This window comes from Podarcis bocagei (assembly GCF_964188305.1).
Source record: "Podarcis bocagei genome assembly, chromosome: 3".
NCBI lineage: Eukaryota > Metazoa > Chordata > Lepidosauria > Squamata > Lacertidae > Podarcis > Podarcis bocagei.
In genome coordinates this window covers 47,385,123-47,411,817 of record NC_138127.1, presented here as the reverse complement: position 1 = coordinate 47,411,817, position 26,695 = coordinate 47,385,123, and the positions used below count along the sequence as shown (strand labels likewise).

Below are 26,695 nucleotides of genomic sequence, written 5' to 3'. Positions count from 1 at the left end.
AATACAGGTGGGGGATTGGTGATAACTAGCCTATGTTAATTGCCCTTTGAATAACCTTTCTTAATTATACCTGTGTCAGTTTCTATTCCTGTGTGTAGAGAAAGCTTTAATTATTCATTTTACCTCATTTGTTATTTGCTATTAATAGTCCCTTTTCCTATGAAAAAGAAATATGGCTTAATTATGCTTAATTCAATCACCACCTGCAGCCCATTATTTTTTTCAGTTCAGGGGCACATTTGCAATTCTGGCACCACAGAATATGCATTTCACAAAAGAAAAACTGGTGATGTTCAGAACCAGCCCACAAACACACAAAAAGGCATCAAGATCTACTACTACCCTACCAACCAATATAACACAGACTAAAAGGGAGGCAACCCTCCCCCAAACCCTCATTTTGGTGGGTGGGCAAGTTGCCTTGGTAGGTGCTGCATTGGGGACATCAGGCTTAAATTAGTGTTTTTAAAATGAACAGTGCAATTTTATGCATGTCTGCTCAGAAGTAAGTTGGTGGCGGTTGAATGGAAGCAGAAAGAGGATGGTTGAGTAAAAGCTCTTTCATTAGATAATGAAGAACATTATGATTATAGTGTCCACTTTAACTTGTGCCTCTTCAGGTGCAACTGTTAAATCATTTTGTCATGTCAGAAGTGCACCAGCAAATTTTACTCTTATTTCCCTTTCTTGCTATAATGACTTAAATAAATCCTTTCATGCTGTTTCTTGGAAGGATTATGATTCTATTGTGAAGCTGGTAGAGACATTAGAAAAACTTCCAACCTTTGACTTGGCTTTGCATCATCACGTGAAGTTTCATTATGCATTTGCACTGAACAGGTAAGAGCTTTCCTTCCTAATGACATTTTGTTGGTTTCGTGTAAGTCATTTCCTTAAATGTTACTTCTACAAAAGCTTGAAGCTTTTCTCAGCTTTTTCAGTGGAACTTCTTATTCGAGTCATATGTCTCTTTCTGCATATTCCCTGCCTTCTTTACCTCTTCTTCTTCTTCTTCTTCTTCCTTCTTCACACCCTGGGAGTTAGATTTGGCCTTCCATCTGTGTGAAAATCGATATTTAACTTTATTTTCTGCTCATGATTATGAAAGCAGTTTGATCAAACAGAAAACACGAAGAGACGATTGTTGATTGAACAATCCATGAAACATACTCAAAAGCATAAAGTACAAATCGGCACAATTCTGGCCAGACGTGATGTGCAGCACGCACACTGACGTAAATGTGCACAATGTACTGTAGGCATGTAATTGTAAGCAGGCCTTGTGCCCTTGCAAGAATACAACATGACTTCTCTGTGGCTGAAAGAATTAGCCTGTATGAATACTCTCTTAGGATTAGAATGGTAGACTAAAATTTTGAGCTGTGGTTCTCTAAATTGTGCACGAGGCAAACGGGGCATGGCAGGGTGCAGTAGGGCCTGTAGAATTGTTAAGAGAAATGAAATCTCTGTGTTGCATCTTTAGTATGTTAGGGTTAGGGTTCGCTCACTTAGAGCTAGCCTAGATATCTACATCAGTGGTGTTCCCTGGTGGAAACTGGAATGCTTATGACTTGAAGGTCTTAATTTACATAATGAATTGTGCTAAACAATTTAGCTAAGTCATATCTATTCTGGTGTGGAGTTTTCGATACCTGGCTATATCTGTCTGGGATAGTTTATGGGCCAAAAAATGAAGCTTAATCCAGTCAAGACAGAGGTTTTGTTGGTGAACTGTGTGACCTGTGCAGTGGTGTTCAACTCGTTCTGGATGCACTCCCTCAAAAGGTTTTGGAGAGCTGAAACACCTAGTTTTGTTACTGGAGACCAATTGGCATCTATGCAATACAGTACCTTTTACCAGCTAAGGCAAGTTCTCCAGTTATAACTAAAATGAACCCTCTGAGGAAGAGCCAGTTTGTTCACAGCATGTCTGATGCAAAACATTTGTTGGAATGTCTCTATATTGAAAACTATTTTCCCTGCACTTTTTGGCTTGCATCTACTTTATAGCTCAAATTGGTGCCTCCCCATTCTTTTGCATCAGCTATGATTCCCCCCTTGGAGGGAGAGAATATCTGGCTACTGGTATCCATTTCCTAGTAACCTCCAAATTAGACTGAAGTATGTGGGGTTTCCTCTGAAGCAGTGGCGTAGCGTGGGTTGTCAGCACCCGGGGCAAGGCAAGTAATTTGCACCCCCTAACCCGTGGATTTGCGCCCCCTAACCCGTGGATTTGCGCCCCCTAACCCTAACTCCCAGATGTTGCGCCCGGTGCGGCCGGCCCCCCCCTGCACCCCCCACGCTACGCCACTGCTCTGAAGACATTTCAGAAACTTCAGTTCAAAACAGAGATGCTCGACTATTAATTGGGAATGGCTGTGGGAAATAGTTGTTTTGAAAAATGAGAACACTTGCTGCTATTCAGTTACCAAGCACAGTCAAAGGCTCTGTTGCTTTTAAAAGCTCAAAACAGCTTAGGACCCAGATACCTCTAAAAGACTATTTTTCCCCACCTGAGCTGACCAAACTTTACAATCCTCATCAATGACCCTTCCTTGAGTCCTTCCACTCTTCTGAAGCTGAGCTGGTGGTGACTGTTGTGTGCTGTGCCCTCAGTTGTCCCGTGTGGAGGAGGAATGCCTTTCCCATGAGGCTCACTTGGCACTGAATCTGATGTCCTTCTGACACCAGGCAATGATTTACCCAGACCTTCCAGCATGTCGTTGAAGCTGGTTTAAACTGAGGGTTGTTGTTTTTTACTGATTCTGCTGGGTTTATGCTTGTATTTGTTGGGTTGGTTTTAATGTTGCATTCTACTGTGCATGATGCTGTTTTTATTATCGTTGTGAAACAGTCTTGGGAGTTGTTTTATTCACCTTGCAAATTTTGTAAAATGAAGGGAAGCATATAAATATTTTAGGTAAATAAATATTGTCACTAGAGGCTAGCATCCTTGTGACGAGTGCAATGTTTAGACCATCTCTTGTTTGCAAGACATCTGGTGATGTGCATATATGAAATGTCTTATCTGGATCACGAAACAAAGCACAATGTAATCCCCAATTCACTGCTTTGCTACATAATGCAATAGTCTATGATTCCCGGTCTTTATGTTGATTGCTACCATTAGAAATAATGCTTCCCCTACACCCCCCACACCCCTACTTTTTCTTTCCTGGAATAAGTTAGGCCTCACCTGACCCTGGTCCCTCCCTCTCTCCTCCAATTTCTTTTGATCTGCATTGTAGTGGGACCTGACACTGATTTCAGTTACATTTGGGGAAGCTCGTTGGACCAGGATTTGAAACCTTTTGCCATATATAACATATAAGCTGCTATGGTTATATGCCCTAGCATAACCCTGCAGAGAAGTTATTATCAGTGGGGCAAGCTCAGAACTGGGCAGCAAAATGTTGGGCTACAGTGCAGCCAATATTCCATTTGCAATGCCGCCGCTGTCTTCTGGCAGCTGCCAGTTTATTTCACACAGTGATATCTGTGGTGGCTTGGGAAATAGGTGGGACAAAACAGCTTCTGTTAGGAAGTGGCAGCAGATAACAAGAAGCAGAGGGCAACTGATGGGGCTCTGAACTTTGGCTTTCTTTCTTATCAGATTTGGAAGCTCCGCACCTGGACAAATTTGGTCTTCCTCAGGAATTCCTTTAGCTATCTAGCAACAAAGGTGTGCTTAGCACGGCATAGAAAATACAAGGCATTCTGTCCCTGCATAAGAATATGCAGGGGCAACAATTTGGTTTTTTAAAAAAATATTATTTTAAAAAGGGAAATTGAACATTTCCTGGCTTTGAATGGGTATAAGGAGGACAAGGCTTGCATTTGAGCTGCCTTTGTCAACTTAGTTCCTTGTGAGCAGAGGCTAATGGGACTTGTAGGCCAAAACATCTGGAGGGCATCAGGTTGGTGAAGGTTCAACTGAAAAGGGGCAGAAAAGATTTCATGGAAGAAGGTTGTTTTGAAGTGGGGTATGGAATAGGATGAGTTGTGTGTGTGTCACTGGGCAAGCAAAGATGACACGGTGGAAGCGGATAGGCCAGTTCCCAGAGTCAACTGAAATGCTATTTGGCAATCTCTTTTCTCTTGACTGTAAGGAAGTTCTAGCTGTAATCTGTGAGCCATGATAAGCTTTCACAGGCCTTGTGACAGTTGTAGTTATGGCACAATATGTCTAAACTTATCATCATCATCATAAAGAAATGTACAGAAAGTTCACCTTTGTTGTAATCTTGAAGAACGGAAAGTGTGTGGGTACCAGTTTTAAGTTTTGAATATCTCATAATGGTAAAATGTAAAATACTTTCGGCAACTTGAGGTAGGAGTGAGGCTCGTTCTTCTAATGTTTCAGCTTGAAACAATGCATTATTCCTTTGGCAAATAATGGGGTGGAAGCAGAATCATGTGAGTCTACTGCTCAGAGCAAATCCACTTGGAACAAAGTGTCATATCCAGTTTAGGGACTTGTGCCTTTCATGTTTGATAAGCAGAAAGCAAAGTGGCAACCGGGAAGTAAGCAGGTGAGAAAAATTACACTGCAAAAAATCTGGAGCAAATGTTGCCACCACTTAATCAGCATTTTACAAAATGGTTACATAACATATGTGACTTGAAATGGACTCTGTATTAAGTGAATCTTTAGCCTCTTACAGCCATGTTAAATTTCTCATATCAGTCAGCTTTCTAGATGGAAAGTTGAGGACAAAACAGAGATAAAATATAGTTGGGATTATGTGGAGAAAATCTAATTAATTTGGTGATTTTGCCTCTTTGGGCATTCTTTATTTGTTCATTATTTTACAAAGCAGCAAAGCATAGAAAGGCACTCTTGAATGCCTCCTTCATTGTGTTGCTAGGGAAATATGGAGAGGGCTGCTTACCCAGGGATGCCTCAAATGTGACTAATTTCCTGCACGTATAGCTTCTGTATAGAACAGCTATACAAACAAGGTCTAGATTACCATGTGTGACAATTGTACATGGGATTATTTTTTAGCATATAAACACACTGTACAAGCAGCAAAAGTAATCTGTATTTGAGAGTCGATGGCTTGTTTGTGTGCTTTTTCCTACTTGGAAAAGCTGTATGCTGGAATCGGTTGCATTAGAAGCAATTCTGCATCTCAAAGAAACTTGCATTAATTTGAGGTCAGCCAAGGAATGAATGTTTCTGATGATCGTGAGAACATGGAATGGGAAGACCTTCAAAAAGTGGTCAGTGCAAGAATGGATTCTCCCTGCACTGACCAATCAGCAAGTAGTCTTTTTTTTTTCCCTACTTGAGAGCAACAAACTATTTTTTTAAGTCAAAAAGCCTCAACTGACTATGACAGATTATGAGATCCATTTCGTGTAGCTACCTTTATTGCAACCCGTTATGTTAAAACTCCAGATGAAAATCATACTGCAAAGAGAAACTATTCTGTAATATCTGAACAGAGAGTTTACTAAAATGTTCCCTGTTTCATATGCATTATGTCATGCTGCCAGATGCCTACAGTATAATTTTCTGTGAAGAGCAAAAGGAGAAGGTTATTTTCATTCGATTTAATGAGACAGCTATCTTTTCTCTCTGCCTTGCCCCCCAGCTCTATTCAAATTCTAGCCATGCCAAAAGAACGCAAAGTGTTCAGATATCAGGACAACAGAGAATTATGACAAATTCAAATGTTTGTATTCTTTTTTATATATATTAAAAAACCCCAGGCGAAATCTTCCTGGAGACAGACAGAAAGCTCTAGATATTATGATACCTCTAGTGGAACATGAGAGTCAAGTACCTTCTGATATGTACTGCCTTGTGGGACGGATCTACAAAGATATCTTTCTGGATTCTGGATTTACAGATACAGAAAGTAGAGACCAAGGCACCTTATGGTAAGTAGCACCATGTTACATGTCCACATAATTTTAACAAAAACACTCCAGCTGACAGCAGGAGTTGGAAATGGGCTCCTTTTTTATATTTCTACAAACTCATGGCTACATAAAATTAATTAATAATCTAGTGAATAAATATGATTCCAGTTAGACTGGGCAACTTCACAGTTGATGTTGTAGGATAGGGGCCAACTCTTCCACTGCCAGAAGTTTTGTTTCATTATTTTTTATTGCCCATTGAAGCATGCTCGATGAGTCCATGTGGCTTATCTTCCTATCTTCTCTCATGATCTGCTTGTTTCCAAGTTGAGGACAAGAGTGAACGCTGCTAGGTGATAGACTTTCTATTAATATAAACACAGCGATGACAAGTTAATTATTAGCTGTCAGATTTTTCCCAGACACGTTGCTGCTATAATGCTGACAGGGTAAATCAGGCAAGATGGTTTTCTTCCTCTTGTTAGCTTGGCTAACAAGTCTCTAGCTAGTCTGGGTGTGGGCCCAAACCTGTCAGCTGGTTAGGTTCAGCTTGTGCCAGTTTCCAGTAGATGACTATAGCCAAGCAGGCATAACCAAACAGCAGCCTATAGCAGAGAGAGAGAAGAGGGTTAAAGGAGGACAGATATTAGAAGTTGAAGAGAGTGACTTGTTAGCAACAAGCTTCCAGCATAGTACTAGGAGTTCTGCTAAAAATGTTTAGAGCTGTTAAGTCATTAAATTGACCTTGTATACTGAATGTTTAGTTCCTTGTATACATGGTGTAACAAGGCTGACATGCTGGTGCAGTTTTATTTTGTTTACAATGAGTTTTTATTATTGTGCTGGGCAGACATTTTATGTGCTGTAGTGATATAAAGGTTTGGCTTTAGCATTTAATGTATTACAGTATATTTTGTATTATTTCCATATGCATTTTTAAAGAAGATTCTGTCGCACACTAAAGAAAACTTCCACCTAGACAGATTCTCCTGAAAGCCAGATATAAAAAGCTATTCAATTTTTATTAATTTTAAGAATTTTAAATAAATTGTGAGACTGTGACTGGAAATAAAGTCTGTCACCTTGAAGGGCTTTTACTTGCCAGCTGCATTTGTACATAATGCTAAACCATGATTTTAGCACTACATGTACAAACTGAAACAAGCCCAAGCAAAGTCTTGGGCTTCCTCTTTCCTTCCACGCACCTGGAAATCTCTATCTTAGTTAGTTGTTACATGCAGATAAGATACTATGGTGCTTCACAACCTCTGGCTAACTAAGGTAAAGGTAAAGGACCCCTGGACGGTTAAGGCCAGTCAAAGGCGACTATGCGGTTGCGGCGCTCATCTCGCTTTCAGACAGAGGGAGCCGGTGTTTGTCCACAGGCAGCTTTCCGGGTCATGCACCCACATGACTAAACCACTTCTGGCGCAGCAGAACACCGTGATGGAAACCAGAGTGCATGGAAATGCCATTTACCTTCCCATCACAGCGGTACCTATTTATCTACTTGCACTGGTGTGCTTTCAAACTGCTAAGTTGGCAGGAGCTGGGACAGAGCAACATGAACTCATCCCGTTGTGCAGATTCGAACCTCCAACCTTCTGATCGGCAAGCCCAAGAGGCTCAGTGGTTTAGACCACAGTGCCACCCACATCCCTGGTTAACTAAACAAACTATCTTCATAATATCTTTTTTGGCTTCTTTTGAAACTGGCTAGGGTTTGTGATAAACCATGATCCCTGGTCCCCAAACAAATACAAGATTAGTGGAAACTGAAAATAACTGCTGGTGACATCCTTCTCCTGGCCATGTGGCAGGAGGAGGAGGAGGAGAGGGCATGTGCTCATGCATGTGTAGCAGCAAACCATGGTTTAGCATTGCATTGGAATCCAGCTGCAGTGTGATAGCAAGCAATGTGATCCCTCATGCCATTCAGAGGCATCAGAGTCCCAAGAGCCTTTAGCCACAGGACTCATGTTGTGCTCTCAAGTTGTTCCCTGGCGGCATGTTTGTGAACTGATGACTCATGAAGTAATGAAGCAGTGAGGAAACCTCTTATCTTACATTTCTACCACTATGAGGAAGTTTCTGGAAACATCTGCACATAGAGATAGCTCAAAGTGGCACACATAATTGGGGAGAACCATTTAGTGTGGTCTCACCCGGATCACATAGAAAGTTTCTGTAGTTGCTGGCAGTAGCATACCTTGCAAATCGTCCAAACATGCAGGACTGGCAAGTCTCTATGGCAGAGCCATCTTGTTCCTTTCCCAGGGTATTAGGCTTCTACTCAGGGTGATGGGTAAGGTCTCAGCTTACGTAGCTGAAAACACTCCAGTGTTAAAATGGGTGGGTTATAACAGTGGCAACAGCAGAAACTGTGCCAATAGCATTTAGGGTATTTGAAGAGCCCTTCTGCTTGAGTTCTGGAGGTAAGATGGTGGTGATCCCTGTACCCATTTGATTCCTAACTTCTTGCCTAATGCAAGTTCTTTAGCTGTACTTTTCCCTTCCTGCCCCTCCTCTGAAAGCAGCTGTTGGACTTAACTGGGCGAAGGCTGGATGAGCACAGGGAATGCAATAAACAGTCACCTTTAACCTTGTTTTGTGGTCTTTAGACAGGGTTCAGGCAGAGAGTTCTGGGCATGCTTTCACTGTGCTGCTTTGTTTTCCATACAAACAAGATTTTTGCCTTCCACCATGTAACTCCGCCACTGCATATTTACAGTAAATTCATTTTAAAAGTCGTGGAAAGTGGGAAGTGGTGTGTCTGGTAAATATAGGCTGCCGCTTGCCTTCCTTTTGTGTGTGCACTTTGGATGAACAGAAATGCTTGTTTGGATTGGATTTAGTCTCTCATGCATTTTTGCCCTGCTTAGCAACATACCGCATTTTAAGAGATCCAAGGAATCTTACAAATTTAAGGAATTAATTGTTATTCAGTGCCAAGTTAGTGCATTCTGAGTTGAAGGATTAACTCCAGCTTATTTGGTGGACTTTTCTCTTTTCTGTTGTAAAGTTGCCAGGAAAATGTATAGCAGCAATGAAATTATGTGTCTGCCAAACATGTTAATTATTAGTGAGGGGGGGAAGGATTTATTTTTTGGAAATCAACATTGTGTTAGTTTGAATGTCCTTCCTCATTTTGTCATGCCTGACTGTACTGCAAAGTGAAGAGAGGTAATAAAACGAGTTAAACTGAGTTGGAAGGACCAGTGCTCTGACCACTGATCTGCTGTGGGTTCCTTTGTCTTTTGTTTGAAAAGTTGCTGTGAGAGAGGGTAATTGAAAATGGAGACACTTTTTCCTTCTCACTCCAGTCCCTTCCAACACATATTTTCAAACAACAAAGAGCTGCCCAGCTACATTGACACATGCTTAAGGGGCGTGCGTAAATGGACCCTAAGAGTGTAAGTTGTGAGCTGGATGTCCCTGCAGTTAAAGCCACTTCTGATGAATTCATTAAGTACATAGGAAGCTTCCTTATATGGAATCAGACTCTTGGTCTATCTAGCTCAGTATTGGCTACTCGGCCAGGCAGAGGCCTCTCCCTGCCCTACCTGGAGATGCTGGGGCTTTCGGCATGCAGTGCTGCAAGGCAGATGCTCTACCATTGAGCTACAGCACTTCCGAGTCTGTGGGCAAGCTCCTATTCCCGCAGCCTTTGTCTGCCTGACATGCCTTGCCAGGATTGTTTTCTTGTGAAGCACTTTGAGCACTTGAGATGAATTCTACAAATAAGCACTGGGTGTTGATATTATTAAATATGTATTTGAAAACTCTTCCGTCTTTCGTTCTAGTTTGGTATACTGCATAGCGCTGTACTGATTTGCCTACTGTCGCAGGATCACTGAACATAAACAAGAGAAGGATAACTTCATGACAACAATATTAATCTCTAATGAGGGGGCATAAATCATAATTCTAGTATAAATGCCATAAGGAATTTTAATGCCAGTGTTCAGAAATAGTTCTTCATGCAAAACAGCAAAGCTGTTAACCAGCTATATATTTTTCACAAGTGAATAAACACAAGAATCTGAAGAAAACAGTAGGAGGGTGCTGTAAATGCTGGCTTCTTAAAATAACCATGCTGCCTGGATGGAAAATTATAAGCAGAATATTTTTGTGCTTAAACGGGTTGGTCAAGCTGAACAAACTGAAGAGCGGCACTTAGAGTACCAAATATGTATATAATTGTCCCTTTGTACGTCTTATTTTTTATATATGTCTATAACTTGTTTGTTTTCCTAGGTTCAAGAAGGCATTTGAGTCAGAACCAACATTACAGTCGGGGATTAATTATGCAGTCCTTCTCTTGGCCGCTGGTCACCAGTTTGATACCTCATTTGAGCTACGGAAAGTTGGTAATTATAGCCTGTTGATGCACAGGCAAATAAAATTCAGTGACAGCATTTTCACCACCCTCTGTTTTACAGGAAACAATCTGATGAATGCATTCAGAGTTCTTTGTTAGTTAGTAATTCTGCACTTCGGCTAAGTTTTCAATTAAAAAGGTATAACTTTGAGCCACCGCATGGATCCTGCCCGTTGCAATTATCTTGCCTAAGTTCAGTTTTCTGGGTTAAATGTATCTCTTGCAGAGTCAGTAATGAAAAGAGCTTTTTATGGTGACTCAGTGATATTGTTGGATAAATTATGAATACTGATTAGTAAACCCTGCTAGTTCTAGTCTATGAATAATCTAATAACGAACTTCATTGGCTCTCTAGGACTAAGGTTTGTCCTAGTGAGGATTCTGCAAGCCATTGTTTCCCCCATTGGTTGTTCTTATTGAGCTACATATTATCTTACACTTCCTCTAAATGTGGAATTAGTTGTAATAGTTATTTACTATAACGTTTCTTTTCCCCTGAAACCTAAGGGTCCTAGGGTTAATGCATGGCATTATCAAGAGGCTGTTATAGCAGACTAATATTCTAAATGGCTACAGTGCAGCTGCAGAAGCAATTATGGTTAGATTGCTTGTATGAAATTGTTGTTTCGCAACTGATATTTCAGCCTTTGCCAACATAGTGCCTTTCACATGTTTTAGACTGTAACTCCCATCAGCTCCAGCCAGCATGGCCAGTGGTCAGGGATGATGGGAATTATAGTCCAAAATATCTGAAGGGCACATGCTTTAAGTGACATTTGTGGTTGTTATTTGTGAGCCACTTTCTGCACGATTGCTTTCAAAAGTGGGTTCTAAATATGACAACAAATAAATCTTATTTATTTTTGCAGGGCTCCGAATGAAGTCTCTCTGAGCTAAATTAAGCTTGCTTAGTAGCAGTGTTTTGTGGATTGTTCTGTGGATATGAGTTTCCTTAACCTTCACTGTGTCTATTTTGAAATGTCTCTGAGGCTTACAGAACAAACACAAGATCTGACTAAGTAATACTCAGAACAGACCTATTGAAACCAGGGGATTAAGATTAGTTGTGGCTTTCTTGATCTCAGTGGGTCTATTCTATATTAGTGGGTCACAGTCCCTTGAATTAAAAAGGGGGGAGATGCAAAGAATAGGTGAAGAAATGCCGGAATTATTCAGTGGATCAGTGTTCAAAACTCTGGGTAGCCATTGGCTAGGACATGGGTAGGGTTTGAAGGGCCTACAATATGTCCTCATCTCTTAAAGCATGCACTCTTGGGATGATTAGGTTGTCTGCCATCCCAGTCACCATATGTGCTAGTGGTGCTGGTCTAGAATCCAGTGAAGCTACCAGTTAAATGCTTGCTTTCTGTTATCTTGTCATATTGAGAAACTGGATTGCAGTTAAGCAAGAGAGAAGCAGAAAGAGAAGGAAGACTGGTTTATAAATCAGAACACCGTATTGTGGGTGATTACGCAAGTTTAGGACCACCAATTTCAACGGAGCTTAAGTATGCATTAACTTGAGTTTTTGTTTGCGGTGCAGTCTTACGGAGAATTTTTTCTTTATTATTTCTCCAGGAGTAAAGATAAGCAGCCTGCTTGGGAAAAAAGGAAACTTGGAAAAATTGCAGAGTTACTGGGAAGTCGGATTTTTCCTGGGAGCTAGTGTTCTGGCAAATGATCACACAAGAGTGATACAGGCTTCAGAGAAACTTTTCAAATTGAAGACGCCAGCATGGTACGGCTCTTGTCTGATCAGTGTGCATTGAATCAAAGTACTCAAAGTACTCTAGCATCTGTTCTGATCTGAATATTCTGGGGGGAGGGGGAAATTAGTGTAAATATAAATGGAAATATTTCCCATTCCCAGATTTTTTAATATGGGCTCAGCAACTGTGTTGTTGTTTTTAAAAATTACTCCTATTTTATCCTCACAACAACCCTGTGAGGTAGGTCCAGCTGACCGGCCCAAGATCACCCAGTAAGCATCATGGCTGGGGCTTTCTAACCATTACACCAATTGCCTCTTAAGGTTGGGCTCTTGGCATTCTTGCGGGAGGCCAAGTCATCAAGCAAAAGCCGCCCCCTTTCTATACAAACAATTCCATAGCAAGGTGACCCCACATTCCATATAAACAGAATCTCTTGCAGTAGTTGGTAATAATTGCTCAGAAAATTTTAGTCATGTTATCTTAAAAAATAGATTCCCCAATACATTCAGTCAGCCCATGTAAACAATTTACAAACAGTTGCAGTACTGTATTCAGCAATGCTCTCCATCCAGAATGATAGCTAAAGCCAATTATGTTGCTCGTTTCACCCCCTTCTTTTAAAACTCTTTTATTAGCTCAAAATGGTTCTGGCTTTCAGTCAATAAAATAGCAATTACACATTGAAATCAAGTTGCTTCATTTTCTACTTAACAGTGTAGCCTCCACTTGATATTGTGGCCAGGGCCAGACTAGTGGATAGATGAGACATTTCTGCACAGTATTTGCTTTCCAAAACGTACCAGCCAGCAGTGTTGTCATTCTTTAGAGCCTCTCCGGACTCACAAATGTCAGCCATTTGGTTGCTTCGGGGATGAGGAAGCTGGCTTGACGTTGCTAGGCAACCAAAACCCCTCAGCCAATTTCAGATCAAATTGGGGGGAAGGTGGGTCTCTGGGGAAGGAAGAGGTCACAGGGACCTGAAGGACTGGGAAATGGAAGGTGTGGAAATGTACATGAAGTTAGCTCCTTTAATCAGGACATGCATGTACTTGTTCTGTGCTTACATGTACAGAAAAGTGTAGATTCCAACTTCATGTATTTATGCAGGCCTGTGTATGTTTAATTGGGACTTCATTGGGACTTAGATGGAAGTAAGTGTCCATAAGCCTGCAGCCTTATTTGGTGATAACTAGTTTTCTCAACATCCTCTTCCTGGTTGTCTAAAAGTTATTGAACCTAGACCTAGGAACCTATTTAAATTCGCACCTTCTCTTGTTAATGTGGATGACATTCAATGTGCTCCAAGCTATAAGAGACTAGGTAAAAGTCAACCACTGAATTCCATGGGCTAAAATGAGATTTGAACCAAGGGATTTCAAGTCCACAGACCACACAACTTACTAGTTTGGGTAGCAGATGCTGTTCCCTTATTTTTTGTGTTTCAATCATAAAATGGCCTATTAGTGACACCACCGTATTTTCTCCTTTGCCTTGTACAAACAATAAGAACTTGAGAAAAGCCTGCTGGTTCAAGCCAAAAACCCATCTAGGCCAGCTTCCTGTCTTCCCAGTGCCAACCAGATGCCTATGGGAAGCCTCATTGGTACAGTTTAGGTACCTGCTGAAATCTCTCTCAGGGAGACGGGGGAACTTCCTAAAGTTCTCACTGGGTTGGCTTTGGGATTCTCTGACTTTCCCAGGAGAAAGATTTTATGAGCCAATCCAAACTCGCCCTCCCTTACACCTTCAGAAATCCCTTTCCTTATATTGACTGCTGCACAGGAGTCGTCGTGGAATCCTTGGGTGAAACTGTCTCCCAGAGTTCCCTTCAGAGTTGCTGTTAGGCAGCACTGTGGGCTGATGGAGAGGATGTGTGTGTGTGTGCGTGCGTGCGTGTGTGTGTGTGTGAGAGAGAGAGAGAGAGAGAGAGAAAGCCATCTTCTCAAACTACTGTTCTGTGCTGCTACCAATATTATGGGAAGGGGGTAAGTGTAGCAGCACTTTCGCCATTCACCATTTTCCTGCTCCCGCCATGCTTGCCCCAAGCCACTTTCTCCACTCCATACATGCAATTTTGAGAGGGAAAACCAAATTCATTTCCCCCTGCTTGATTATTATTATTTATCTGCTGCTCTGGTTTTATTTTGATGATTTTAAATATATTTTTATATGAGCTGCCTGTCACAGAAAGGCAGAATAGAGATGTTTTGATAAATAAAAATGTGTATAACGAGGTCCTTGTAACCTCTTTTATAACAGAAAGGTGGAACATACCTGTTTTAGTAAATTAAAAATGTGGGCAGCGAGACCATAATACCTGTTTTATAAGGAGCAGCTAGTACACACTGTCTTATTTAGCGACTATGGCGACCTTTAGCTGTATGTCTTGCCATAGCATAGCATCGAGATGATGCCATAGAGATAATGTTGGCAGTGTCAGTATTAAGATAAGATTTGTGGAAGACAAATATTATTTATCTAATCCTCGCAGAATATATGATTCCGTACTTTTATATGAAGGAGGGAGGAGAGATTGTGGATGCATCCATCATGGAACAGCTGCAGCATTTTCTGACACATTAGTGACAATCAGTTTAGCAGAGGCCTGTTTCTTGAAAGTGCAGTTAAAGCACACAGTCACTCACCAACACATTCAGTGTTTTAAAATACCGTATTTTTCGCCCTATAGGACGCACTTTTTCCCTCCAAAAATGAAGAGGAAATGTGTGTGTGTCCTATGGGGCGAATGCAGGCTTCAGGAAGCTATCCGCTAGCCATGGGAGACACGGCTCTCCCACGGCTAGCGGAGAGCTTGCCTGCACCCAGAAGCTTGGGGCGTGCTGAGCTCAAGTGGCGCGGCTCTCCCACGGCTAGCGGATAGCAGCCTGTTCTGTGGGATGGGGTCGGGGGAAGCTTGGGCTTCCCCCACCCCAGCCCCGCACCTGGGGGGGGAAATAATTTTTTCCCTCTATTTCCCCCCCAAAAAACTAGGTGCGTCTTATGGGCCGGTGCGTCCTATGGGGCAAAAAATACGGTACCTGAACTGAACATTCAAAGATGATGCAGTAAAGAACAGTCACAGCAGGCTAAAGCAATGCCTTCCCACCTTGGGTGGGATCTGGGTTTCCCAAACTTGGGTCTCCAGCTGTTTTTGGACTACAGCTCCCATCATCCCTAGCTAGCAGTACTGGTGGTCAGGGATGATAGGAACGGTAGTCCAAAAGCAATTGGAAACCCTGGGTGGGATAGAATCCCAATATGTGATGGAGCCCAATCAAAATGTATCTGAAATAGGTACAAACAATTTCCTAGGCATGGTGGTGTATGTTTATTGTTGCAGGATTTTGTGTATGTTATAATAGAACCACACCCGTGTACAGGTGCTATTTTTAGCTACTGCAAATATGTTTGTGACACCAGAAGTTTTTAGTTAGGACAATTTGCAAGATTTATCGCCAATGACACAAGCTGCCCATGGCATATGTGCTGAATGTTGTTGTACCTTGTCATCAGCATGACTATATTATAAACCTATAATTTAGTTTGACACTGGACCATCTTGGTGATGAGAAATAGAGAGCAGGCAAGTACATCTGATTTTCACAAAGACATGCATTTGAAAATACAGAATTGTAAAGCCCAGTTTGTCCATAAAAAGTATTATCTCACATTCCATGTGTCTACAAGCAGCTTTTGGGGGTAAATATAAGGAGTTGATTTAGCGTGAGTCAGACTATTGTTCCATCTAATCCAATGCTATAAATGATCTGACTAATCTCAGGCAGATGTTCTGTCCCTAAGCCCACAACCTGAGATCCTTTCAACAGGAGGTGCCAGAATTTGAAGTTGCAAAGCTTGTTCTCTACTACCCAGCTATAGTATAGATGCACTCATTCTGTCGAATGAGTCCTGCAAAGCCACACATATCCCAAATTAATGGATGCTTCACATGCTGTGGAAATAGCAGTAAACACCTGTTTAGCTGTGGTGCATTCTGAATTTGGAAGTTATCTTTTTTTCTCCTACTTGATTCGTACACACTGAAGGAACTATGATTGGCCCTGGGTTTCTACAGCTGCGTGTACATGCAATAAGCTTGGCTCTCCTAAGTCTTGGAGAACTCTTTGGGTACTCTTGTAATTTTTGTAGATCTCTAGAATGTTTGTTTCTTGTCCATCTTCAGATCAGAAAGGGATCCTAGCAGGCCAGCACGGTGTGTACTATTCTCATGAACCAAGAAAAGAGTCTGCATGATTTTCTTGTTGCACTTTGTGCCTGTATTTGTGTGTTTGCTTTTGTGCAATCTTTTTCTAGACTAGTGCAACAATGCCAGATAAAGCTTTGTGCAGACATACGCATGTTTCTCATCTTTCAGTATAGCTGATAAGAGAGTCTCTCAACTTGGCAATGCGATGTGCAGATAAAGGTGATAAAGCATATAGTGGTTATAATGAACTGGAAATAGCTACAGACTTGTTTCGTTTTTTGTTGGTTGCTCCTAGGTACCTCAAGTCCATTGTGGAGACTATCTTGATATATCAGCACTTTAAGAAACTGAATCCAGAACAGCAAGTAGCAAAACATGAACTTGTGGACTTTTGGATGGACTTTCTGGTTGAGGCCACAAAGTCAGACGTCTCTGTAGTTAGATTTCCTGTGAGTGTGTTTTGAACTCTTCCAATTAATTTTTAACCATTTCAATTTCCTGTTTGTCCTGCCATGTGATTCTTGAGGGGCAGGGAAGCATTTTTAATTTGGAAAGCATTAAACTTTGAACAGCAAAATGAGTTGATCTGAATAATTATGAAGGTGCTTCTCCTGGTGGTACAAACTGCTACATCCTTGATGAGTTTCTGTTGCCACATAAATACATTTTTTATTCACTCAGGCTTATGGTGGATCTGGTGTATGGATTTTTACATGCTCAAGTCTGATTCTGTAGGTTTTACTCATATAAAGAAAATAAAAATTAAATATTGCTAGTGGAAGTTCACAAAAGGAAAGTTTGGTGTCCCTTCTTCTCCACTGTAGCTACTCATGCCTCTTCTCCTCCCAAAGACTTTTGGAGGGCCGGGAGTTTGTTTTTAATAACACGGAGTGAGATTGCAGGTGGCTGCTGTGCAAATCAGGCTTGGACTAAGGAGGTTTGTGAAATTGGCAAGTGCTGCTTCTTCAGCAAAACATTTTTTCTCACATTTTTGCATGTAAGAACCAAATAACAAAAGTAAAGTAGAATCGTCTACAAAATTGAAAGCTGGAAGACATTCAGTAAATTATTTAGCTAACAAAATGCAAAACTGCTTATGGTAAATAGTAAAAGTTTGTCTTTTGCGCAGTTTGCCCTTGCCTCCAAGAGCTAAACTGAGAAGTGTCAGTACTTAATTTTATAATTTTATGGGGGTATTTTGAAGAAATGTAGTAACTGTTTAGCAATATTCTATGTATTTTTTTCTGTTCAAAGGTTTTAATATTAGAGCCAACGAAAATCTACCAGCCTTCTTACCTGTCCATTAATAGTGAGGCTGAAGAGAAGACAGTCTCTATCTGGCATGTTATGCCTGATGATAAGGTAAGCTGCTACCACACCACTTTTACAGCAATAAACCATTGACTCCTCTGTGCAGCTTATATCCTGTAACTGCTGACTGCTTGATCGAAGGAGTTTAAAGGAAATTGGGAGGCGTTTGTGGAAACGAGAGAGGATTTAGAGCCTTTCATGTTTGAGAGATTGAAACACAGAACAGCCAAAGCAGCCCAAGGGTGAGGAAGTAATGGATATTGGGAACAAAAGGGAGTATTAAGCATGGCATGTCCATATAGGCTACAGGTCTGGGAGTTTTAACAACAGCTGAAGGGTACAGGCACAGAGCATGAGAAACAACTCTTCAGACTTCACCATCAAAATAAGGTTGTTTCTTAAGTGCTCCATGTATAGGCTGCCATTTGTGGCAAATAGAGTGACTGGCCTTTTTGAGAAGTGTAAAGACAGGTGCATAATTGGTAATCAGGAATCTGAAGAAACAAGAAGTTGAAAACCTTCTGGATATAAAAGGTAGACTTCTCTCTTTATACCTCTGGAGAATCTTGTGCTGTGACTTTGGCCTAAAGAGATGCGGAAAATAAAATTATGAAAGACCAGGTTGGTACCTTGAGGTGTACTTATAAGAGGTTCTTTACAAATTGTGGTTTTACAGAATATATCTAAACATATAGAATGCATGTGTGAGAAGCAGGTGTTTAAAAGCAGATATATCCTATAGGTACACTCATCAGGGAACCAGGAGTTGTTGCTGCTTGCTTTTGCTTTCAATGGTAGCAAGCTCAGCTTCACTGCTGCGTGATGTATAAAGTGGTCCTAAGTGGCTGATAGTAGGAACTGGAGGCAGCAAGCAAAAGTTATAGAGGAAAAACTGGAGGTGCAAATAGAATGGGTTGAGGGAAAGATGGAAACAGGAAAAGTTATTTTCCAGATAACATCTCAAATACTTCATACCCATAAGCTGTTATTTCTTCTCTATTTTGCTTCCACTACAGAAGAATGTAGCAGAGAATTTTTCCTGGCATTGGCTGCTTTTTGTAGCAATTTATTGGAAAGTTTTTTTTATTTTGTTCATCTTTTTTTATTGTAACAGTACATGGAAAACTTGAGGTGATCACTCTTTGATGTTTTCACATTTAGTTCTGGAGTAAAGCTGGTGGCAATCTTGAAACAAAAAGCAGTAAATTCTTGAGTAGGTGTACTCAGCTTTCATAATCAATCATAGAATCATAGAATCTTAGTTGGAAGGGACCCCAAGGGTCATCTAGTCCAACCCCCTGCAATGCAGGAATCTCAGCTAAAGCATCAGTGACAGATGGCCATCCAACCTCTGCTTAAAAACCTCCAAGGAAGGAGAGTCCACCACCTCTCGTGGGAGTCTCTTCCACTGCTGAACAGCTTTTACTGTTAGAAAGTTCTTTCTGATGTTTAGTCAGAATCTCCTTTCTTGTAACTTGAAGCCATTTCCTCGAGTCCTACCCTCATTAACAGGAGAAAACAAGCATGCTGTCTCCTCCATGTGACAGCCCTTAAGACGTTTGAAGATGGTTATCCTTTCGCCTCTCAGTCTCCTCTTTTCCAAGTTAAACATACCCAGCTCCTTCAAGCATTCCTCCTAAGACTTGGTTTCCAGACCCTTGATCATCTAGGTTGCCCTCCTTTGCACACATTCCAGCTTGTCAACATCCTTCTTAATTTGTGGTGCCCAGAATTGGACACAGTATTCTGGGTGTGGTCCGACTAAGGCAGAATAGGGTGGTACAATTACTTCCCTTGATCTGGACACTATGCTTCTGTTGATGCAGCATGGAATAGCGACAGCTTTTTTTGCTGCTGCTGCTGCTGCTGCTGCTGCATCAAACATCCTATCTGTTGAGTATTAACCAACACAATCTCTTAAGACATTGCAGACATGACCATTTGTCTGTTCTGGTAGAGTAAATCTAGATACCATATGTAAGAATATACTCAAGTATCACATCACATGTACATTAACAGTGAATTAATAACTCCTTGTAAGCTAGAGGGTTGCCTTTGTTAGCTTTATGAAGGCAAAACATGGTAGAATATTGCTGTTTATATCTATTTCATTTAATTTGCTTAGAAGCAAGCCATTTCCCCCTTGCAGTTGTTGGACTTTAACTTCATTCGGCCAGTCCAGATTGCTTAAGTAAGAATCCATGTCAGAGAAGCATACAGAACTTGAACTGCACACCAGTTTAGTTTCTACTAGGTCAGCGGTTGCTTCATTTCACCATGTGACACATCTGTATCGTTATTTGTGTTGTATTACATGTATTAAAAATCATTTCTAACAAGCTCCCCAAGTTACCACAAGTTGAACAGTGTTAAACATCTGGCTGATTCCATAAACATCACATCACATTTGTAATAATGACCATTGAGTGCATAATGTGGAAATTCTTGTTTCTGTTCCTTATCTTACTCATATTTTCCACAAGCCCGTGCATCAATTTACTGTTATTCCCATTTTGTGGATTTGGAAGTAGGACTTCAGGAGCACTTATTTGTCCAAGTATGTTCATGGCTGGAGAGGTATCTGAATGTAGGCCTAAGGTCCAGGGTTACTCTGTCCTCTGGATTACACTGACGTCCTAACTCTTCATGACTCATTCCCTGGATTCCATCATAGCTGGGAAGTCTCACTCTGAATATTCAATTGACGTGGAGAGGACTTGCTGACTTTTCCTGGCTGTTAAAAAACTCTGCATAACTCTGGATTGTTTTGATAGCATGAAACTTTCTGGCTCTGAACTTTAGCTACAGTAAAAGGTAGCAGCTGGAATTGATATTGCTACTGCTCTCAGTAGTGCCTTAGCCTGGACACTTGGGTCTCTCATGTTGGCTGCTGAAGCAGTTTTCCAATTGCCTTTTTTATTATTAACCAAAGAACAGATGTCAGAATTAGACAGTCCCCATAAAATGTTTACTCCAATGGATTGAAAATTTGGCAGAATCGCCAGGAATTCACCAGCCTGAGAACATAACAGCATAAACAAAGAGGTCACATGAATCAAAGAGAAACCAGGATTTTTGAAGGGTTGGGAATGTCTTGGGCTTGTGGCTGTGGTTTTGTATGTGTGTTAGATTGTTTTAAGTTAGAAATGAGAAATGGAAATGTTCTTACAGCTTAACCCCTTCATTTATATATAGGCTTTTTCCAGTATAGTGACTGTGAATTGATGTAAGAATTTAACATGAAAAGGCATGTTTGGAGATAGATTTTATTGGGTTGTTTTGAAGGATGTGATACACACTGGTTCCCATAGCACAGGGTGAAGACTGGGTAAAATAAGAGATTTTGTTTCAGAGGTTCAGTGTAGGAAACGTCCAGTACTAGGATTATTTGTATCTTTGCAGGTTTGTGTGTGCACATGCACTGTGTTTTTATTTCTACGTTGTTATGAAGGTGATGTGTACAGTTACAAAAGGGCCAACACAGTGGGGGGGAAATAACCTGCAAACATTATTTTGTAAGTTATAGGCTAAAAGCTGTTGTACACTGCTTCTTTTTTAAATGAATAATTTTTATTGTTTGATCATAAACGTGTACAAACTAACACATTTGTATGTATTTATTTGTATGTACAGCTATATGCCCAAGAACAGTAATTTTTGTTGACTTCTTCATTACAGAAAGGCATTCATGAATGGAACTTCAGTGCTGACTCTATAAGAGGAGTAAGGTAAGGTTATTTATTTATTTATTGATACCTATGACATTTCCTCTGTAGCCATTATTTAATTAATAAATTTTTATGCCATCCATCCGAAAATCACAGGGTGGTTTACAGCAGAAAATTACAAAACGAGAACACAAAATACACAGCAGCAGCAGCAGCAAAACCAATAACCCCCTCACAAACATATTTAAAAGGCTAAACATAAACAACATCTTTAAAAATGGGTGTCAGAACTGTGGGGAAAATCCTCAAAATGTGCATGAAGCAGTTTTTGAATTCCTGTCTTGTATGACTGACATTAAGCAAGACCTAGCACCTATCAATATTTGGTTACCTCAAATGTAGGACCTTGGAATTTTGCATCTATTTTGTGAATTGCATCTTTTTTGTGTGAATGTATCAGTATTGTAACAGATACATGTTTATGTTTTAAATATGTTTTAAGTTGCTTGGCGATCTTTGTGTAGCTAGTGACTAACAAGACAAATACATACATACATAATGTTTAATCTTGCCCAGAGGATCCACATGACCTTTCCCCATACAAATATTGTAGTCCATAAATTATCTTCCTATCATAATTCAAGCAGTTATTATATATTGGCAGTACATTTATCTCTTCATTAATGTTTGCTGGCAACACCTCATATATATATGGGGGCTGCCCAGTTCTATGCATGTTTACACAGAATCAAGTCATGCCGTATTAGTGGAGCCTACACCCAGGTAGCCATGCATAGGAATGCAGTCTGAGCTTCACAGGTTAACATAATTCCAAAGCCAGGTTTCCCAGACTCATCTCAACACACCGCCCCCACGCAGCATTGCCCTCAGCCGCATTGTGCCAATCAGAAATGTGGCGATGAAGTTTCCATTTAGTACATATGCGGACAGGGGCCTAATTGTTTCTCGCTTATTGCTTCCATCTAGTAGTATTAGGAGAGAGGTAGTGATATAAACACATTTAGTACCTTGATAGCTGGTGAAATACATGATATAGGATCCTCTGAAGTAGCAGTACCAAAACCACAAAATGTCATGTAAGAACCATACATAGGTGCAGAATAGAAAAAGAAAGTAAATGGGAAGGCAGCCTAGACACTTGGGAGAGAGAATTTGTTGCATGTTTGAATGCTTCTGCTACCAAAAATGACATCTCAGCAGTGAAAGAGCATATTAAGAAGAGGACTATAGTGAACATTATTCCTGTCCTTCTAGCTTTCATTGTTCAAGAAGGGTGTTTTCTCTGCGAGGGAGCATTCAAACACATAAGCTTTACATGCAGCCTAAAGTAGTGCAGTCTAAACTTGGTTCTACTGACATAAAATGGCTCTGAAAAGACATCTTCTTTAAAAGGAGTGTTGAAATCAGCTTGTATAATCCATGGTTACTACAATTTGTTCCTTCAGAACAAAGGGTGTCATTAAAAAACCCAAAAAACTAGGCCTATTGCAAGTACAACACTGAGTGCTGAACCAGTGTATGTAATTCTGTCGTGTTTTGAGTGGTTTTTCTTCATTAGTAGCTTGGGCTTTATGTAGGGCTTGTCTGCACAGGAGCTTCCTGTAGACAGGTTTGATGAGTTATTGTTAAACTTGAAATACAGGAAAGAGTACATGTTGCTGACTGCAGCAGTTTGATAGGTCTGCACTGTATCAGGTGGGCTTACTTCATAGTGGTGGTCTTCCGAGGGCACTTGCAGAAGGCATGGCGTGGTGCCCTTCCATAGCACCAAAGTGGAAGATTTATAAATTTCTCTCAAGTCTCCTGACATTGGCTGACCATGTAGGGAACGGCAGTTCAATGAGAAAGGAGCCACCAAGATACATACTGAAAGGAAAAGAGGCACATCACATCTCCACACTGCAGATCTTCAATATTTCCAATTCTAGACAACATTGTAAGGCCTGTTCTTGAACAAATAAAGATTAGTGCCTTCTTACCTCAACTGCTGCATTAAAATAATGCAGTGGTTTTTGTAATGGGTGAGTTTTGACCATGGAGACGATTAGACCCTAGTATCTTGTATATGCAGTGCCTCATTTTCCTCATTACTTTATTTGAGATTTAACTTTTAGTTAAATTCTCAAAAAACAAAAAAACCCCCCAAACTCTTGGTGGTGGTGGGGAGAATGATTCTCGTTGTTAATTAACTTAGAAAATAACTGGTTAAAAGAAATGCCAAAACTCAGGTAGAAAACCATTTCAATCCAGAGAGATAGATTTAAATCAATCAGGCAAGCTAACCATGCTGCTAAATTAATTAATTTTGATGGAACTTAAGTGTGACTAACATATTCTGGACAAGGAGTCATTGAATATGAGGTACAGAGGAGGGAGAAAAGTTTTACATTTGTTGTATCCTTTGGAGTCAGCTGTGTGCACATCTCCCTAGGAAGTTTAAGGAGCATAGCACTTTTTACTGTTTACTCCACTCCTTTCCAAATACAGTGGTACCTCGGGTTACATACGCTTCAGGTTACACACTCCGCTAACCCATAAATAGTGCTTCAGGTTAAGAACTTTGCTTCAGGATGAGAACAGAAATCGGGCTCCGGTGGTGCGGCGGCAGCAGGAGGCCCCATTAGCTAAAGTGGTGCTTCATGTTAAGAACAGACCTCCGGAACGAATTAAGTACTTAACCTGAGGTACCACTGTATGTGAAAGGGCTGTGGCTCGGAAGGTCCTAGATTCAGTCCCTGGCATCTCCAGATAGGTTTGGAAATGTCTCTTGCTTGAAATCATGGAGAGCTGCTGTCAGTCAGTGTTTACATTGCTGAGCCAGATGGAGAGGCAGTCTCACTTGGTATAGATAACTTCCTCTGTTTCTGTGTGTTTCCTAGAATAACTATGTGACAGCAGTTTTTGAGTGGTGGTGCTTTTACTACTTTAAGAACAACAAAATGACTCATACGGTTGTGCTAGGGTGCCCCCTGATGGCTCTTTCCATTTCAATATAAATTAAGAAATAGAATCTGGTAGGAAATAAAAGGTGCCTGGCCTTTATTCTGAATAGAAACTCTTGGCTCAAACTCTTCTAAGGGTCTAGTCTCCATGGAAAGAACAGATGAGCAAACAGACAAGGATCCTGCAAGCAGAAGTACAGAATAGGCATCGTCTCAACAGAAAGATATAAAATGCAAATGGATTATACTTATATTCTATTGGTGGGCTTTTACTCTGCTAGACTTCTACATTAGCTTATGCAGCACATGTCAGAAAGAGGTATTTTCCTCATAAGTGTTTATTTCTGATAAGATAAATAAGTTAGCCTACTCCTCAAATTGTTTGTTACAGGGAATAACTGTCCCAAAATGTCCCTGTTGCAAAAGTGATTGTTAAACTGATGTTTTGTGTGTGCTCAGCGCTGACTGGAAAGCGTTGTCTCTAGAAAACACTCAGGGCTGCCTTTCTGCAACAGTTAGTTTTGTTGAATCATTGAGGTCCAAATCTTTTCAGTTATGTGAAGCTTTTTCAATTAATGTCGTTCTTTATATTTTAATATAGCAAAAGGACAGTCATCTAAATCCATCTATTATACATGAAATACAATATAGAACATTCATTTTCATTATGCAATATTTATTATCCCGCTTCCTCCATGAAATCCTGACCCATCTTTCAATTGTATAACAGCCACAAATTTCCCTGGAGCAACTTCCATTTAGAAGGAACTAACTGGAGAAAGTATGGTTCTATCCTTTCTCTTGCAAGCATAAAGAACATAATTTTTCTTTTTGAAATACGAAAACTGCCTGAAGCAGAGAGTCACAAATCCATTAACCCGTGCTATCTTTGCTTCTCTTCCAGCATTTCAAAATTTGAAGAACGATGCTGTTTCTTGTACGTGCTGCACAATTCAGATGACTTCCAAATTTATTTCTGTACAGAACACCACTGCAAAAAGTATGTTTTCACCAATTATCTATACGGTTTGCGTGACGGTGATCCTGTGAGCTGCTGCTGTTTAGGAAATTGGCTTCGGCTGACAGGATCATCTTTGACCAATTACATTCCGCCTGAGCATGAGATGTGTGTGCATCAGACAAGTGCATACTAGAGTCAGCATAATGTTTATCAAAATAAATTGAGACCCACAGATAAAATTGAGATGAAGTGATTTTACTGGGAATATCAACACATTCCTTTTCTCTCTAAGCATGCTTCAGTGGTATAAGTGTTAGAATTCTGGAATCTACCACTTCAGGTGGAAGGTCTCCTTTTGGTCTTATGTTTTCTAAAAGAAAACCTGGCATGTATGAACAAGCACACTGGAAAGGGGGCTACACCATACCTTTGTTAGTTAACTACATGCAGGCAGGCTTAATTTTACATGAAGCAGCATTCAAAAAATAATACGCCCATATGCCTGCAATTTTTGGTACAGTCTAGAATTCTGCCAGCAGTATCTTCCTTCGTTCTGCATAATACATTGAATGGCTCTTTGACAGGAATTGAAATGTTTGAAGAAAAATAATATTCAGTATTCTAAAAAGAAGTAACGGTTGTTGATGAACTGGTTAGCATTTGTGAGCCTCAGGTAAATATAGAATAATGAGCATGGAGTGATGTTTAGAAGGGTTGCTTACAAAGTTCTACCTATCCAAATCTGTCCTTGGATTTTAAAGTTCTGAGTTACCTGGCCTTGCTTACAGGGTTGCACTATTGTGTTGGGAAACATGACATTCTTCTGGTTTTGATTTCCAAATTGTATTCAGATGAATAGTTGGTCACATTTTTTCATTTTACATTGTGCTAATCATCAACACCCATCAAATTTTTCTTTACAGTTGTAACAACAGAATTGTAATAGTAATTATCTTGCTGCAATCATACATTCACATCGAGATTGAATCATTGCACATACAGAGAATTCCAGCATACAAAAGAATCCTGATGTGATAGTACACTTATTTCAGGATTCCTTTTGGCATGATGTTTTATCAGCATGTCTTCCTTTGCAATAGTAACAATGTAAAGAAAATAAGATGCAAGCTAAAACTGTGGCAAATTGTGCAACTGCTGTTTTAAAAATTAATCTGGATGGCAAACAGAATAGGGCAAAAATGGATGTGGTAGATTTTGTTAATCCCTGTTGTCTAGCTGTGATATAATTAGAAATCATGGTTTGTATTCAGGAGCACAATATTATTAGAGTACGCATTTATACACACATGCACAACTGCATGTATTTTATCCATTCATGAAAAACTCTTCACATGAATCTTGAGACACTTTACAGAAAATCTACCACAATAGCTTTAAAAACACCACAAAAATGAGAGCTAAAGATAGGTTTTAAAACAATGCAGAATAATCATCTAAGGAAGAGACATTTCCCCAGGTTTTCCCGTGTTTCCAAAAAGGACACAGTAATGGGCATCTGTTGTATATCAGTAGTGATGCTGTTGAGTGGAGAAGGGAAATGGCTTTGAAAGGGGTTTAGACAAATTCATGGAGGAGAAAACTATGAATGGCTACTAGCCGC

At 40.4% G+C, this 26,695-nt stretch overlaps 1 protein-coding gene across 5 annotated transcripts in view; it reads left to right on the top strand.

Annotated features, from left to right (window-relative positions):
• The window catches only part of MAP3K5 (mitogen-activated protein kinase kinase kinase 5), a 103,136-nt gene that overhangs the window by 45,752 nt on the left and 30,689 nt on the right, over window positions 1-26,695 (top strand). For all 5 annotated transcript variants that reach the window (XR_014006334.1, XM_081187855.1, XM_081187856.1 and 2 more), the window contains exons 7-14: window positions 734-840; window positions 5,719-5,889; window positions 10,129-10,241; window positions 11,831-11,990; window positions 16,467-16,620; window positions 17,426-17,533; window positions 21,161-21,210; window positions 25,018-25,113. Coding sequence is in view for 4 of the 5 variants with exons in the window: in XM_081187855.1 (XP_081043981.1) it covers window positions 734-840; window positions 5,719-5,889; window positions 10,129-10,241; window positions 11,831-11,990; window positions 16,467-16,620; window positions 17,426-17,533; window positions 21,161-21,210; window positions 25,018-25,113 (959 nt within the window). In the remaining variant the exon portion in view is untranslated. The remainder of the gene's footprint in view (window positions 1-733; window positions 841-5,718; window positions 5,890-10,128; window positions 10,242-11,830; window positions 11,991-16,466; window positions 16,621-17,425; window positions 17,534-21,160; window positions 21,211-25,017; window positions 25,114-26,695) is intronic.